The 16082-nt window shown below is 46.4% G+C and overlaps 1 protein-coding gene across 1 annotated transcript; it reads left to right on the top strand.

Moving 5' to 3' along the window:
* The first annotated feature begins 8288 nt into the window (after nt 1-8288).
* Nucleotides 8289-10953, top strand: LOC120838750. Its single transcript, XM_040208799.2, has 2 exons — nt 8289-9189; nt 10788-10953. The coding sequence occupies exons 1-2, from the start codon at nt 8342-8344 to the stop codon at nt 10951-10953; spliced, it is 1014 nt and encodes a 337-aa protein (XP_040064733.1). The 5' UTR covers nt 8289-8341.
* Nucleotides 10954-16082: the final 5129 nt, after the last annotated feature.

Here is a 16082-nt window from a genome sequence, read left to right on the forward strand (position 1 = left end):
CTTTCTCTCGCCGTCTGGCCGGCCAGACTGTCGCAGTTGCACTTTGCTTGTGCGCTCGTGCCGAGGTTTCGCCCGTCCAAACCAAAGCGCACGGTTCTGACTCAGAAAGCGCGCCCGGAAACAGCAAAAACGCCACGAAATGCGTCACATCCGCAGCCGCACGACCTACAGGCGCAAAAAGAAGCGTTGGTTTGGATCGCGCTTAACGAGCTCGGCGAGCGGTCACGGCTGCCACACTCCGTGTTGACGGCTCGAGAGGGCGCCACTAATGCATGTTCTGTAAGGACAGGGGCCTTAAAGGGGTCATGAAACGCTTTTCCAACTTTTTCCTGTTTAGCTTTCCTCCTCAACTCATAAATCGCGCATTCCACCAAACAGTTCAGAAAAGAAGGGAGGCTCCTCTCGCTCGGAATCTGGATTGCGTACCCGGACAGAGTCATTGTCCCCCTAGAAGATTAGCCCGTCGCTCACAATTCAAACAAAAGTTGCTTTCCCAACCCGTTTACCCAGAAGCTGACAGTGCTGTGGAAGCTACGTGCTCGTTCAGCCAGCCTCACTTGCCACGTGAGCGTGGCAAATGTGGCTGCAGAGAATGAGGTCAGGTGATGAAAGGGAGGCGGCTGATTGGTCCGGCAAGCGCGTAGCTTCCACAACAATGTCAACTTAGAGGTGAAGGGATTAAGTGAGGTCCGGTCTCGTGTGACGTCAGTTTGGACCCGATGACGCGCTTTTGGGACCGCGGATGTATCACAGTGAAAAGGCAGAGAGCTTACGAAGGGGAGGAGGTACGAAATAGTCCGCTGTGTTTTCAAATTTTCGCACTGAAAGTCAAGCTTCTGACTTTCTACCTTTTTTCTTTTGGCCCACTGAACGATTTGCTATTAGTAAAATCCCAACCTAAAATTATTAATCCCAACCCAAAAATCGTTCATGGGCCCTTTAAAGGGATACTACAACGAAATTTCGGCGCTCATTTTTTGGTCTATATGTGTTGAAAAGAGCAGTATCACATGGAACACACCAATATCTTGTTAAAAAAAGTCTCGAAAAGGAATTTTAAAACGAATTAAACGATTAGCAAAGAGCACCTGGTGGATGTCGCTAATGCCTCGTTTGTAATGCTCGTCTAGGAACCTTGACAGCTAGTGACGGAGGTTGTCTCGTCTCCGGCCACGACGAGAGAAGGGGGGAAGGAGGAACTCCCCTCTTCCTGAGAATCCCTTTTGTGTGTCGCAGAAGTCGCTATTGTCCCCCTAGAAGATTATAGAAGATAACCCGTCACTCAAAATTCGTACAAAAGCATCCGCTTCGGTGGCTGGAACGACTAGGCCATCCTCTTGACGTCAGCCTCGCCGTAGCTTTGCTCATCTTGAAACGACCTACGTCACGATTGCGTTGGATGTCACGTGCTCTAAGCTGGGCCTTCTCCGAGCGCTTGCCAGAGTGGGCCGTTTATAACGAAAAATACAGACACCAGGCTCAAAATACAAACATGCGATTGTCATTTACGGATATTGTGGATCATATTCAACCTATTTTTTAACACGACGGGAATATTTCAAATTTCGTTGAAGTATCCCTTTAAAGGGGCCCTCCGGAGCTTTCTGCGATCCTCTGTTTATGTTGTTATATGGCGTAGTAGGTGCAAGGTAATATGTATACAAAGTTTTAGATTACAAAACCGTTTATTAAGCAGATGGCAGAAGAAATATATCAAGACCATTTTCTCTTGGAAGACAATCCCCCATTCCCTGCCCATCGCTAAAACTTGACCAAAGGAAATGCTGAATCTCGCGGTGAATTCGAACGTTATTATTGCAACACTTTTTAAGCTTGTTGTAAATTAGAGTTTGAGAAAAACGTAAACTGATCGTGGTGCGGGAAACATAGTCCGCAATTATCGCTCCAAACCTCCAAACCAGCGAACTATGTTTTCTCCCCGCAAGCTTGTTGCTAGGGGGTGATGCGTCGGCGCGTCGGCTCGTCTGCTACCCGGGGCGTCTGCAGGCGTACGTTTGCGGGACACGTGTTCCTTCTTCCCGTGGATCCCGACCCCGAAGCCAGCTTTGCGATCCTTCCACGTCAACGAGTCAAACTTTTCCTTGTCATCTGTGGAATGCGACTGTGTATTGCAGTAGCAGCGCGACGGTGCGGTGCGACGAACGACGACTGCCGAGCACAAAGTCCGGGCCCCTTGACGACGGTCCGCGCGTGTTCGATAGATTCCCCCGCGGGTCGGCGGTCGGCCGCGTTGGTGACGCGTAGTGACGCCGGAATCCTTCGCTTGCTATTGGCTGACGCGTAAAGAGGTGCCCCTCCCGTTTTCCGGGGTCATCTCAGAAAGGGGGGCGTGCCGGGGACTTTGATAACAATTTTAATAGGGAAATCCGCCGCGCATGACCGTAATTTTATGATTTTTAGGATCCTTAGGGCCTGTGAGTTACCGCCATAAATAGACCATCGCAGAACGCTCCGGAGGGCCTCTTTAATGGTCTGGATTGGCTGTATGAAACGGGCAGCCAGGGCGGCTCGCATTGCATTTGTTGCGCGATTAAGCACTAATTCGGCATGACACTTCATTGGCCACAAACGACAGCAAACACGGGGTAACGATCAGTTCAGAATGGGAGCCACTTCGCGCTGCCATATCGCCAAACGGCCAAACCGCAAGCCAAACCTGCTTGCGAAGGCCTTCGGAATGCTCGGCACCGGTCGGATCCTCGACCGCAGCGCCGCCGCGTACATCCGGGACTTTTCTACGCTCGCCGCTCGTCGTTGCCTGATCCCACTACACCTTTCTAATATGCGCCACCTTTTCCTCCGCTTGGAGGTGGGTATGTCGACGGGTCATTTCTTGTTTCCGTACTTTATAAACTGCATTTGTTCATTTTCTGATCTAAAATACTGAACGAAAATGTTTTTATAAGTAATTGAAACGGTTCGCGCCACTTATATTTTGTGTTTCGACTAAAAAGAAGCTTTTAGCGGCTCTGACCAGTAGTAAGCCCATGACCAAAGACCTCACGTATTGCGCGCTTTTGGCACCTTGGGTCGCTCCGTAGGTGGAGGAGGTTTCCGCTTCGTCCGGTTAAAATATGACGCACTAATATTTAGTTACTCCCTCCGTGCCCGCTGGCTTGCCCGAACCCCAGGTGACGTGGAAACTGCAAAAAAGGTAGACACTTAAATATGATTGCAGGGCCCCTTTATATATATTTCACTACTGAGAAACAAATAATATATATATATATATTTTTTAAATATACCTGGATACGCAGATACAGATACTCGAAAGTATCTCTAAGATACTATCGCGATACATGTGTATCGCGATACTGCCCAGCTTTGGTCAAGAGTGCCATCTGACGGCACTCTTGAGGAGCGTTCAAGTGCCATCCGACAGCACTCCACTCGCGCCTTCAAGTAGTGATTCTGCAACTCAAGAAGATAGGGCGAGGGAGAGGAATGCCCGGGGAGGCAGGAAGCAGACGGAACACTAAAGAGAAGAGTGGGCGGAAACCTTCTCCTTTCTCCACCGTTTCGTCTGCTTCCTCCTCCCCGGCCTTCCTTTACCTCGCCCTACATTCTTGAGCTGCCCAGGTTCGAGTTGATCAAGTTCGAGATTGACCAAATTCTACTTTTTCGAACTTTTAACGTGATGTTCGTCAAAGGTTCACCTGAAGTTCAACTTTTGTAAACATGCCAAACATTTTTTTTTTTTTTTTTTTTTGCGGAGGAAAAGGGCAATATTTGTCGGGTGTATTCGCATCACTGGTTCACATTACTAACTAACGAAAACATTTTAAGTGGATATTATCGCTTTTATGTGGTGTAAACAGTGGTAACCGTTTTATAAATTATGAAATGAGCCAGTTTTGAAATTATTCGTTTCCCAAAATTCGAAATACTCGCGTAGAAGCCGAGCAACACTGTCCATAAGTCGACTTTCCACTGGTGATGGGGCTGAGCAGACTACTTCAGTGAAAATGGTGGTGAAAGAGGCAGAGAGGAAAATATGGAAAGAAAGAATGCAGGAGAAATCAGCTTTAACAGTGTACAGGTCACGAAAGCAGGACATAAGAAAGGAAAAACTGTTTGACAGTTCACTGGGAAGCGCTTTGCTGTTCGAGGCAAGAACGGGAGTTTTGAGGACAAGGATGTATAGGGCTAAATTTCAGGAGACAGACACATTATGTGCCACCTGCCATAATGATAGCGAGACACTAGAGCACTTGGTTTTGAAGTGCGTGGGGCTTCGCTCTGTCCTCCCTGAAGGGGTAACCGATTTGGCCGGGGCCCTGGGTTTCTCTGGCGACGATGGAAGGGCAGAAGAGAAAAGGATTACAGTGACAAAGAGACGATTAGAAGATTGGTGGAAATTGTCTAGGGAAAAATTACATGATGCACAACTAACTAGCACAGCTGGGGACAGGCGGGACAGAGGAAAATTGGGACTCCCTCCCGCGTGGTTCCGGCCCAAAGTCTTAGCCCTGTCTCCCAGTGGGTCCGGTGCTGGGGTATACCGCCGACAAGGTTTGACCAGAGGAAAGTCGGCGACTCCCTCGCCGGGGGGAAGAGGCGGGGGGGGGGATGCTTTTAGTTTTTTTGTGTTTTTTTTGCCCGATCCCCCGAAGGTCATCCTGGTGATATCCCACACTGTGGTGATAGTTAGGGGAAAAAAATTGGTCTTAAAAGGGCGGGAGGAATCATGTTTTTGTACTTTTAGACTTAGGCTAGGTGGCGCAAGCTACCGCCCGTTACAAAGGGTATAGCCATTAACGCCCATCTATCCATCCATTCTTCAAACTTTAGTTAAAGGTCGAAGGTTCGGCGTACCAGTCGAACTTTGAGGTTCAATGTCAAAATTGAAATTCGAAAAAAGTGCGCGACACTCCTAATTCTGACATGGTTCCATCAGCCGAACATTAGCGCGAGCGAGACACGCTACAGGAGTGAGCAGCATGATTTCTTATCCGGTTTATCCGATAAACTCCGAATTTTGGTTACTTGTGCAAGATGAAAAAAAAAAAAGAAGAAAATATAAGGCGGGTATTTTAAGTTTGATCAGTGCACAGGGTCAATTATCTTGAGAAAATACCATCCCGGTTTCCTTTAAAATCTCGGACCATCGACAAAAGGGATATTACCGATTTTATCTCGTCGAGGTTCATTAAAAAAAATCAGGTCATTAAACTTTCTGGCAATGAAAAAGGCCACTGTTCCGATTTCCAATTTGGGCCATGCTATTTGTGCTTTCTAGAGGAAGGAGGGGTTGCGTTTTTGTAACATTGACAGCTATGAACCGTAGAGATTTCATAGAAGGGGAAAGAGAGGGTGGGGAGTTGAAGCTTTTATATGGCACCCACTACACGCCGGGCAGTCGTGGGGCAGGTTGATGGATAAGATGGGATGAATACGAGCTTTCCAGTTTATCAAAGCAACACTCGTTAGCGACTCAAATCTAGCTGAAGAAATACTAATTAAAAAAAGCGCGTTCTTTTTTTTTTTTTTTTTTTTTTTTTTTTTTTTATAGAAAACTTTGCAGGATTTAGCTCAGAATTTCAGAGAATTGCGAACCGAACAAATGTAGATTCTGATAAACTCCAAACTCCGATAAACTTTGAATTTTCGGCAAAAAATAAACTCCGAAAACACAGAATCCTACAAATAACTAAGCTGCCTTTTGTTCTAGTATGACGAGATTTTAATGAACAAAAATTTGTTAAAATAACATAAAATTTTTATCCGCATTGTTTTCACTGATTGAAAGAATTGATCAAACAATATGCCGTGTTTAAAAATGCACATTGTGATAAATAAACAATGTTTTCTAGCTACCAACAACAAAGTAATCTGATTTAGATATAAGAAAAATCTGATTGATACAAATCTTTTCTTCTTTTTTAATTATGTCCTTTTTTTTCTTTTTACTTTGGTTATAACGGAGCGGCCTGATCCGAAATATGTGCACTGGGGGACATTGTCCATCGCGTGCGCGTTTCGGGATATCGGAGGCCATACATTGTCAACATGAACAAGTGATGGGCTAATTTGGAAAAGAGTCGGAGGAGTTTCCCTTGAACTCTTAGCCTGTAACAGCTCATTCGGGGCATAAACTTATGCGATAAAAGTTTGACGCAGCTGTCAACTGCTTCTCTAACTAAAAAAACGAAAAGTCGCTTCGCGCAGTTACGGTGTGCTACTGTGTTGCACAGTTACTACTGTGCAACACAGTAGTAACTGTGTTGCACAGTGTACTACTTGCGTCAGAGGCGCCTAAAGCCTTGATGGCACTACTGTTATTTAATGATAACGAACACTTTATATAAAAATTTAATTTGAGATGAGATTCCCTTTGTGTATGTGAAAAAACCAGTGAGCTTTTCTTCTGTAAACTTTTCTCCAGTAAGCTTTTCTCCGGGATGTGTGCTCATCGAACGCCCTTTCATCGAATCGCTTGGCGACATTTCATCGAATTTCACTTTACCTTATTTTGGAGCAATACTCTCACATCTGTCCTTGTTTTCACCCTGCTGTCGAATCGACAGAATTGCTAGCCTGGTTACTTTTCCAGAACATGTTTGGTTACCGAATCATAAAACATAACAAAACTGGAGTTAGTCCGCGACTTACTGTTTTCATGTAAGATAAGTGGCTGTACTCCACCAGATACTTTGTTCCCATTGTTCTAGCATGAAAGGTACATCCGGAAGGATGTACCTTTCATGCTAGAACACCCTTTTATTTTGTATTTATCTATTTACTTTTGTTTTCATTCTACCCTAGAAGAATAGCTTCCTTTCTAAGAACATAGGTTGAAAAGGTGGCCGTTTTACGGTTTTGCTAATTATATATATAAAAAAAAGACACGTTTTTTTTTTCGTTTCATGCGATATTATTGCTTCAAGGGCGCCTTCGTTCTTAAAACAAAGCACGTCTCTTCAAGAACAAGGATATAGCTTTGAAGGGACGTACCTTCGTAATTGTACCCGATGATCACAAGTTATCAGTTGCTGTAAAAAAAAAAGACAAAAATAAAAGAAATTGCAGGTGGAGCGGAGAAAATAAAGTCCCTTATTATTAGTTACCCTTTCTCTAGAAAAGTTGTGTGCTATCATTCCGGTGTAGTACAGGAAAAGTTTTTCCTAGATAAAAAAATTCCTACTGCTCAACCAAGCGGCATTCGATGAAACAGCGTTCGGTGAAACGGCTCCGATAAAACGGTATTCGATGAAATTTCCGGACCCACTCTTGTGTGTCGTATTGGTAGTGTGGCCGTTGTTTCAAAAGCAGGACCTTGTGACCTGTGGGCACTTCCCCAGAAACTGCACAACCCACTCTCACTAAGACTATGACATTGAGACAGGCAGTAGGTCTTCAACATAAACCGCAAAACCTCTAAAAAAATTAATGCCTGCACTAGACGTTCTGCTCCTGGGTCTTCTTTTTTCAACTTGAAAGTTTCTTTTTCTCTCACCACAGTCTCGTGGGTTACGCAGTATGATTATGAACAAGTAAAAGATCGCTGGTACGGTGCAATGGCGTCACGTGACAGCCATGTATATTTTCACAGATTATACGTGCTAGTTTAATTTCGTGATTAATTTCAATCTCGTGGACTGAGCTGTCCCCCGACCTGCTTATCCGGCATGGGCTTCTAGGTTTCATCCCTCGCAGCAGTCACCCCGTTGTACCAGAAAGATACCCGGAAGCTTGGCGTGGCATCAGAGTGACTAATAGGTCAGCCACCAGAGAATAACAGACATTTTGGGCTGTCTTGTGTTTTCTCTCACAAACGCCCCCCTCCCCCCCCCCCCCCCAAAAAAAAAAAAAAAAAGCAACAAAATAAAATATGAAGAAAGCACGCGTGTTTTCGTGACCTTGAAGACGTGTTTTGTTTGTTCCGATAACACCCAGGATCTAGCGGCCTATACTCCTTCGCCGCTAAGCTGATAGTGCGGCGCAGGCTACGCGCTCGTTGAACCACTCATACGCCTACATTTTGTCACGTGATCATGCTCTCCCGCCCGTACCATGTTCAGAAAGTAGGGAGAGGTGAGAGGCGGATGACTGGTCCGGCGGGCGCGTAGCAGCCACCGCAATATCAGCTTAGGGTTGAACGAAGTTCGAGTCTTATTTCAGACAAGCCGGCAACGTCCTCCCTCGCTCTAATTTTTGAAAGGTCAGGGGAAAGATCTTTCTCTCCTCTCTCTCTCTTTATTTCTTTGTGCTTCTCCCCACATTCTTGACCCTCTCAAATCCTTTATCATTTAGAGAAAAATCTTTGGACGACACGGTCAGAAAGGAATCCAGGACAATTTCTTCTCCCCTTTCCTCGGACATGAAGCTAACACTAGTCGTCACCGTCTCCATCTGCCTTTGTCTGCCGTGTCATGGGGACCCACCAAAGCCGTCGTCGGACGACTTCACACCGAGCTCGCCGCTGTCCATGCTGAGAAAGGCCATTTTCGGAACCCGTGCTGCGGAAGAGTTGTTCATCAGCCGTGTGGCCTCTGCAACCCAACGACTTGCCGCCGTCGTGAGTAATCCCGCGGTCACCAGGGCACTGCGAAGGTACTACGTCTCGCTGCTCCGCAGTCCTGATTTTAAGGGCCTCGTTAAGTCCATCGATGCCGGGGTCCCGGGCGGAAAAAAGCCGAACGCCACCCTGACCTCAAGCCAAAAGACGAGCGCATCTAAAAGTACGCGTGCTCCGACAAGACCGACATCGACAACGAGCACGCCTGCTCCGACAAGACCGATATCGACAACGAACACGCCTGCTACCAAGAAGATGACTAACGAGGTAAAAACTACGACATCGCAAACTGAGTACAAGTACTACTTCGACCCCGAGTTGGTAACCCTGCCAGGACGCTCGATTGCGGAAAGTACCGTTGCGTCGCTCGTCGGCACGCATAGGTACAAGCATTACTACGGTCCCAAGATGGCGTCGAAGCCGCAGAGTGACGTCCGCAACCATGTGGAAGACGGTGGACCGTTGGGGTTCAAGCACCATGAGAAGTTCCATAGGTCGCGACGGACGATCCACGTGCGGCACGTCGGAAGTTACATAGATGCGATCCGTTGGGACGACGTGGACAGCTGCGTCTCCTACCTCGTCTGCGAGATGTCCCGTGTCCCATGGCGCTACGGGTCCTTCGGAGTCAAGGTTGAACGTTTCTTTAGGTGGGTGTGACTTTTTTCTCTATTAGAATCGTGTCTGCTGTCCCGCGGAAGCGCATACTCTTGGTGTATGTTTAATGGTGCCCAGCGTGGCAGTGTTTGCTCATGCATAATATTGAAACACATATTTCTATCCCCTGAGTTGTTAGTTTCCTGGATCAGTACGTTTCGCAGCCCTATTAGCTGTGAGGTGAACGTGAAGATGCTGGCGAGTGTTTATTTGTGCTAGCTATGCTTGCACTGTACTACATGATTCCTCCCTCTCATATGCTCTTACACCAGCAGTAAGGGCTTGAAGGCAGTCAGGCTAGGCTGCCTCCACGTCCTGGCTTGCGAGGTGGTGCACGTATTTTTGGACCGAGCTCTAGTTTCTGCTTTATCTAATTCAAAATAAAAACGCAACCGTACTGGAAACGGCATCGACCCCATGGTCGTGGCATAGCCTCCTCTATACGGAGAAAGCCTGGCGCGTCGTGTGAAAAGACGGCCGCCGTAAATGGGAAAGGAGGGGCGGAGAAACGGGAGCGGAGAGGATGGATGGATGGATGAATACGGCTGAGCCCTTTGGATCGGGCGGTAGCTTACGCCACCTAGCCATTTTGTTTTACCATTTAAGCTTAGAATATTTAAATGTGAAATCTATATTCACTCCGCAGTGCAAAGAAAGTGAGGCTATGAAACCCTCTTGCCATCAGTGAATAAGAAAATACCTAGTTTTCTCTCGATTTCTGCCACCATTCACTTAATCTTTGCTTGGTAATCTCTACAGTCTTGAAATCCACTCTCCCTTCGCTGTCTCTAAAACCCAATGACTTTATTAAATCTATGTTGTCTTCGGTAGGCATAGGGTGAACCTTGTCCGCTAGCGCCGCAAAAGAGCAAGCGGCCAAACGCAGAAACAATCTTTTTTTTTTTTTTTTTCTTTTTTTGTTGCTATTGTGGAGAGGAGAAACTCAACGTCCACCCTTTCCCGTTTCTCCCTGCGCCCTTTCGAATCGCCGCGCCCGTTTCTCCCGGAGTACAAAAACGACGGTGACGAAAACACAAAAACAAGCGTGGTTCGGGGAGCGGCCGCTCATGACCCAAGCGCTCGCTGTCTAGGTCTGCCCTTTCTGCTCTGCGCTACCATATTGGTCACCGTTCGGCGCGCTCCTCCTCTCCTTTTTCCTGCGGCCGCGCTCTCTATGGCTCCGTCGTCGATGGTCGTGGGGTAGGCGAGAAAGCGGCAGCAATCGCTGGGGAGAGGGGACAAACAGGGGTTTGTCCGATTTTGCATTGCGCACGACAACTGGGCAACTATGGTTTAGGGAAGTCAACCGATACCAGGAAGGACATCCTGGTGTACGCTTTGGGGGCACAGAGGTCAATGGCTGTGCTTTACACTTTTTTTTTTCTTTTTCGGTGGTCGGAAATTTAGCATATCATAAAGGGCAGGATAAGAAAAGAAGTAGCGGGGCAAAGATCCTCTCGGGCACTGGTGCACGCCTACAAAGCCTGCTGCAATCGGGTAGGGCAAAGTACTTGCTACATGGCATCCGCAGCTTCCATATTTCCCGGGAATTGCATGTGAGTGGCAAGATACTGACCTCCTGTCGACGCAGGTACCCCGTCTGGGACTACGGATCCTCGGCGTCTCACTACGCCTCCATGGCACGCCACGGACGTCGGCTGGGCGGTTGCCGGGGACGCATCACCAGCTGCCGTCGACCCCTCGGACCCATGGTGCAAGAGGGCAACATGGTGGTTCATCGACGCGGCGGGTTCTGAACCTTCCAGCACTCGTCCACCTATCCCTTCACTAGTCTTCGACAAAAGTCGCCACAAGCGCTATAATAAAGAACGATGATGATTTAAATACCACGTGTGACAGGTCAGAGCGAAGCAGTATTCGCGTCTCCAGCATGCTGCTCGCCCTCGCGCGGCGGAAAGAGGAAGCGTCATTATGTTGTTCTTGTGGTGGGAATGATGTTAAAACAATTCATCACCTAAATATCCAAAACCCATTAAAAGGCCCGCAGTTTATTATTTCACATGACAATTATCTGAGTGAGAAAACTCAGCAAGAACGCACATATATGAGCACTGATTTTTTCTAACAAATACAATATTCTATATTTTCCCTAAGTTGTATGAAAGACAATGTCTTTAAAAGGACACTGAAAATATTATCAAGTGCCTGAATCGGACACGTATGTCACAAAATAAAGTTTCCGCGAACAATCTCTTTATAACAGTAAGAAAGCACAAAACAAACATCTCTCTTTAATCTCTTTAACTTTATTATTACGCTGTGAGTCACATCTTGAGTTATGAAATAATCCGAAATTCGCAAAAAGAAAAGAAGAGGTTAGCATCGGTTTTATTCATGAATTAAAACGTGCCTTTTGGCGTAAATATTACGCTAAACCCCGTTTTTGTTTCCAGGATAAAGAGGTGACCTGCAGCAAAGTGGAAATTTGGGCCAGTTGGTTCATAATCAAAATATTAAGCGCAAAAAAAAAAAAAAAACAAACAACGACAGGACAAAGAGGAGTAAACAAGAGCGCCTCGTCCTGTTTACTCTCCTCTTTATCCTGTCGTTTTTTTTTTTTTTTTTTTGGCGCTTTATATTTTGAGGTGACCTGCGTTCATAACACCCTAGCTTCCTCGCATAAGCAGAAATACTTCGCACTCGCTCAGTGAATCCAGCACATTAGACAGGCTCAGCAACTGGTATACCGGCAGGCATCTCCGATGGACGCCATATTTGTGGGTACTGTTAAGAGCGCATGCTCAGAGCGCGAGCTCACATCAGTAGGCTGCTAAGACCGGCACTCTTGATGGTGCGGAATGCACGTTACAAAAGAACTGTGGAAGCTCGCCATCAGCACGCGCTCAGCATTCGCGCACACAGCTATGGCCGCCAGTGAATACTCCCTATTGGCAACGTGAGCGAGCGAAAGCGTCGCGGTGGTCGGCCCATCACAATGGGCCGAATTCTAACTATTACGTCAGCAAAGGATGTCTCATCGACGGAAATGAGAGGAATGTAAGAACTTCAATTTCGACGGTGTTGGCAGTGTTGCTTTGAGAGTGCTATGATTTCAGGCTTCCACCATGCCCATTGCAAACACCGTCGAACTTGTTGTTCACAAGGTAATGACGTCACGAAAGGTAACCGAACGAGGGCGCCACCGAAACATCTCGCCATTAATAACCGGCATTTGGAAAACGAGACATTCGGGAGAACCACCTGGCGTTTTTTTCACCTGACTGGTGTCGCGTGCCACGGCTTGGTAGGGGAGGCCCGGTAGAGGAGTTTCTAGAGGAACTGTTGAGCTGCTCCAAAGCGCATCGGCAGAACGCTCTTCGGCTTTGTGTTTTTTTTTTTTTTTTATTACTGCCAGAACCGGTCAAGCACGAGAGCGCCACAATCCTGCGCTTTTTCCTTCTTTTTTTTTTTTTCTTTTTTTGCGTGACGGGTTTAGCCAGTAATAACACACCCAAAGAGAAGGACCGCTGTGACGATGCATTTTTGGCGGTGCTTGATTGATTCCGATAACGATACTCCGCCGCCGCCTTTGCGCATGCGTCGTATCCTTATCGGACGGAACGGTCTTTCTAATGTGAAACGGACCATATATCGGGTGCTTCTGCGAAGACCTTCATAATTTAGTAAAACTTGGGCTTTGTAGACAAACGGTCAACTACAACAAACGTCAAGAATTGCAAAAAAAAAAAAAAACGCACATTATTTGGCAAAATAATTACTTAAAACATATATTTTTTAGGCAGTGAAAATAAAGACGTGGACGTTCTATGAGCGTCATTTTAAAACTCATAAATCGGTCATTTTTGGGACTACTTGAAGCGCGGAGGTGCGCTGAAGTTTCCACTTGTGAAGCAGGCACAAGGACGTCGATACGAAAAATTCAGTTGATATTCCCGATTCGTTAATAAGGATTATTATTATTACATGCAGTGATTTGACTTGCGATTTCGCGAGTCCGGCGGTCAACACCGCAACTCCCACCACGTGTTTTTTTTTTGTTTTTTCTTTTTTGCACGAGCGACGTTACGACTCCAAAATCGCAAGTAAAGTCACTCCATGTGAATCTGGCTCTGCCCGTTTTTTATGCCGCGTTTTACCTTCGCGTGCGACGAGCTGCTATCAGAGGCAGGAAACTCGCGCTCGAAGCGGAGCATCTGCTCGGGATCACATCTTGGACAAGTCTTGTCAGCGAGTTCCAACCTTCCGCTGTGCTCTGGCACCGCGTGCGACGAAGCGCTATCGAAGGCAGACTGCGTTACACGGAACATGTACACCTAATTCTTAACCTGTAATCAACTGCAGATTGTGCTGATTCTACCTACAGTCGGGTGGAAAGGAGGTTTTCAGAGATGGGGTAGAGCCGCTGGTTTTGTTTTCAACAGTATTGACCTACAAGACCAAAAAAACAAACAATCTTTTTTTTTTTTTTTTTTTTTTTACCCTACGAAGATGTGCATTGTATTGTTCTTCAAACTTTCCCCGTTTAAAAAAATTTAATTTGCGATTATTATTTTTTGTAAAGTAAGAAATTAATTTTATAAAAAAATTAGTTTCGATATTTTCTTTTTAGAGGTTTGATTTAGGAACCGAAATTCAGGATTCCACAAAAAAAAAAAAACGGCAGCAAAAGCGTGCAACGGGATTCTACAAACACCAAAACCTCACTCATACAGCGATATCTTGAACGGATGACCGTATGTTTTTAAAATAAAAGGAGGCGCATTTGACAGAATTGTTTACGTCTTGTTTCTCCGAAAAGGAGAGGGAACGGCCTCGCGTCTTCTCCGCCTCGCCGCCTTGAGGGGGCGAAGAGAAGAGAGGAGGAAACGAGATATCTTGACGTCGCGCGCCTCGTCGGTCTCGTTCAATCTCGGCCTTGTTCAATCTCGACCTCTTTTCGCGAAAATACGGCCGTCCATTCGGAGATATCGCCTTACGAGTAGTGTTGTAGGGATTGTAGCGTCCCGCCTACAGTTCCTGCATTGTTTTCTGAAATCCGAATTTCGGTTCACCATCCGTTTAAATCGTAATCACCTTAATTTGTGCTGTCAACCTTGGCACCATCAGTTCTGTCGGTTCAAAATTGCACAACTCGCTTGTGAGTGGAAGGGTCTCCCTTCTACCACGTACCTAACACAACAGGACATGACATAAAATTCCAGACAACCATTTTATTTACAGTAACGATGGAAAAGACAATCGCCAGAACTTCCCATCAGACAAAGCACGCAAATCAATGGCGATTATAGTAAATATATCAACTTCAATTGCTATTCACACCGCCTTCGGTTATGTGCCCGCATATCCGAAAGTGCAGGAAAAAATATATATACCTCAATGCCTTTCGATACCAGGCTCGAGTACCACGACTGTAATTCAAAAACCACACTTTCCCTACCACTTCGCAAAAGCAGAATAGCGAGTGCCCGTATCACATCATCGCAAAAACCTTTTCAAGAACCGTTGAAAGCACATTGGGCGAGTGCTCGTGTAATGAAAGCACATTGCTCGAGCTTTATCACCTTTTCTTGCGTAGAAATAGCGCACTGCCCACATATCCTACGTAAACATAAGTAGTGTGAACGCTCTAGCAAGGTCGTTCGCAATGTCGTTCTCCGTAACGATCAATGTCACAACCTCTTAGTTTCGCTCAGAACCGATGATACATTTTCATATTGTTCGCAACTTCCGGACTGTCGGTTAGCCAGCCATTCTTGAGGGAGTCTTGTGCTGTCTGACTGTTCCCGGCACTGATATTCGGTAGCTATGGACGGATACTCGGAGTGGAAGATCAGCTGAAGTTGGTCGACAGCATGACGAGATCGACGACGCTCATCGGGCAGCTGTTGTACTTGATGCGGCAGCCTTCTCCGCCGTGCGTCCGTCCCGTCTCGTAGGCTCGGCTGTAGTCCGACGCAATCTCGGAGCCGCTCAGGTAAGAACCCACGTTCCTGCGTTTTTGCAAAAGGCGATACGAAGTTAGCTTGCGCTGCAGTTTGTGCTACCTGGCCGAATCTCGCACCGCCACTCAGTGTCGTCATAACCACGGCCGTTGGTCAGCGCCACAAGGCTCGATACCACTCACTGCGTCCGCTCTGAGAACGTTCGTTTCCCCCGGCGACAAAGGCCACTCGGTGCGGGCCGAGTGGCTTTTGTTGCCATTCCAACGAGCAGCCATCCCAAACCATAAAGGCATACCGACATCTATTTGCATAAACATTCGCAAAGTTCTATGTTGACACAAAGCTATACTCGTTGTCAGAGAGAAATCAGTGAAGCATTTGCCATGGGGACTGTCAACAACAATATTTCTGCACCTTCATTATCACTTGCAAAGACAGAGGTCGAATTCCTAATACCAGAAATGACTAGGCTGCTAATACCTCGACGTGACGCTAGTGATTTTTAAACTTCTAAATTTATAGTAATTACTTCCTTTTCCCCAATTTTCTCCTCCTTCACGTAAAAAAAGAAAAAAACAAAAGAAGATTTGGGCATTTTTTATGCGTTGCGCTAAGTAGCCCTTACACAATTTGGTTATCGGAGGAAGAAGCCATGCTTTTGGCGTTAGAAGCCCGTACGTCTTGATAAGATATATATCTACCCTAAAATGTATCTTAATTCTCCACAGAAAGGGGGGAATTAGTAATGCTCCGCAAAAGACCAGACCTTTTTTTTTTATTATTACTGCGGTTTTTGGGGTGAAAACGAGAATAACATTGAGCAGCCGTGCCATACCGTAAAGGCAGGCCGAGACCTCAATGCGTTCTGCCGTTACCGCAACCCGTGCGCAAGAAGCGGACGAACTTGCGCTCCTCATGTAGGTGCGTAATAAAGATTTCTTTTCTTTTTCCATTGTTAAGTG

This window comes from Ixodes scapularis, unplaced genomic scaffold (genome assembly GCF_016920785.2).
Source record: "Ixodes scapularis isolate PalLabHiFi unplaced genomic scaffold, ASM1692078v2 PGA_scaffold10__122_contigs__length_95168666, whole genome shotgun sequence".
NCBI lineage: Eukaryota > Metazoa > Arthropoda > Arachnida > Ixodida > Ixodidae > Ixodes > Ixodes scapularis.

Coding starts and splice junctions, on each gene's coding strand:
- LOC120838750 (XM_040208799.2), top strand. CDS start 8,342: ATGAAGCTAACACTAGTCGTCACCGTCTCCATCTGCCTTTGTCTGCCG. Junction 9,190..10,787: donor AAGGTTGAACGTTTCTTTAG/GTGGGTGTGACT, acceptor CTGTCGACGCAG/GTACCCCGTCTGGGACTACG.